This window comes from Frankliniella occidentalis, unplaced genomic scaffold (assembly GCF_000697945.3).
Source record: "Frankliniella occidentalis isolate FOCC.00 unplaced genomic scaffold, Focc_3.1 Scaffold50, whole genome shotgun sequence".
Lineage (NCBI taxonomy): Eukaryota > Metazoa > Arthropoda > Insecta > Thysanoptera > Thripidae > Frankliniella > Frankliniella occidentalis.
In genome coordinates, this window is record NW_026267180.1 from 534,062 (window position 1) to 535,209 (window position 1,148).

The window sequence follows — 1,148 nt, forward strand, 5'->3', positions numbered from 1 at the left end:
GGGGGGGGGTTGGTTCCTCACTGCTATCCATGGATCGCCATGAATGATAATGGATGCTAAACTTACACTACTACACCAAGAAAATGGTTTCTTTGATTCAACAAAATTTCGACCGAAATCGAGTAGAAGGGAAACTTTTCCCCTTAATTTGAGGAAAACTTTATAAAAAATAAGGAAGTTTTTCCTCGAGTGAACGAAAATTTCTATGAATATGAGTACTTTCTGTATCCACAAATTTAAAAGAAACCCTTTTCAGGATGTACTAGGACAACTGTCTGCCTCCCCCTTATGCAAACACTTGGCCCGCAGATTCTACCCACGGACGGACTCACATATTTCGGTTTCCTCCTGGTGAGCAGGATGGCGATAGGCTTGCCCAGCAGCATGACGGGGATGCAGGCGAGCGCGGCCAGCACCAGGATCCGCTGCACGCTCTTCTGGTCCGGGAACATGTACGGGTCGCACGTGAACGCCTCGGGGTTGTCGCCGAAGAGCATCATGTTGATGAACGTGATGAGCACGGAGGGCGCGCACGTCGGCGACGATTTGAACTCGCTGGGGTCTGTAGGGGAGAAGAAGAGAGCGCTTGAAGTACATAGAGCGGAAGAAGCTCAGCTGTGCGGTTGCGGTGGTGTGGGCGACGGACTTACCTTGTGTCGGCCAGTACAGGATCCACTTCATGAGCATCATCACGGCCATGTATCCGAAGAGAAGCAGCAAAAACAACATTTGGGGAACAAACTCGGTGATAATGGATATGTACTTGCGGTTCTGGCTGGAACATGGATCGTCTCAAATTTCGATGCAAAAAGCTTCTTTTTCGTATTATTTCAACCCTTTCTTTCTCAAACGAAAACTCCCCGAAAAGAACAATTTGAAAGATCCCCGCCAATGCCGAGCACACTCACACGTGGTTGATGAGGCTCATCATGACGCCGAACACCATGTGCACCACCCCGATGATGATGGAGATCTTCATCTTGAAAGAGTTTAGGAAGATGATCTTGTTTGTCGCCGTCTGCAACGTTCGAAACAGAAATCTGTTGATTCACTCGCAAGCACAAATTATAAAGTATTTGTTTTTGTTATTTTTTGTTATTTTTTTGTGGGGGCCTTCTCATGTCATTGGTTTTAGATCTGACGGAACC

At 47.0% G+C, this 1,148-nt stretch overlaps 1 protein-coding gene across 4 annotated transcripts in view; it reads right to left on the reverse strand.

The window, feature by feature from the left end:
• Positions 1 to 332: 332 nt before the first annotated feature.
• Positions 333 to 1,148, reverse strand: part of LOC113207708 (V-type proton ATPase 116 kDa subunit a 1) — a gene marked incomplete at its 3' end in the record, with an annotated part of 36,875 nt that continues 36,059 nt past the window's right edge. For all 4 annotated transcript variants that reach the window (XM_052267333.1, XM_052267331.1, XM_052267334.1 and 1 more), the window contains 3 exon segments: positions 333 to 562; positions 651 to 775; positions 909 to 1,018. In XM_052267333.1, the coding sequence (XP_052123293.1) occupies positions 333 to 562; positions 651 to 775; positions 909 to 1,018 (465 nt within the window).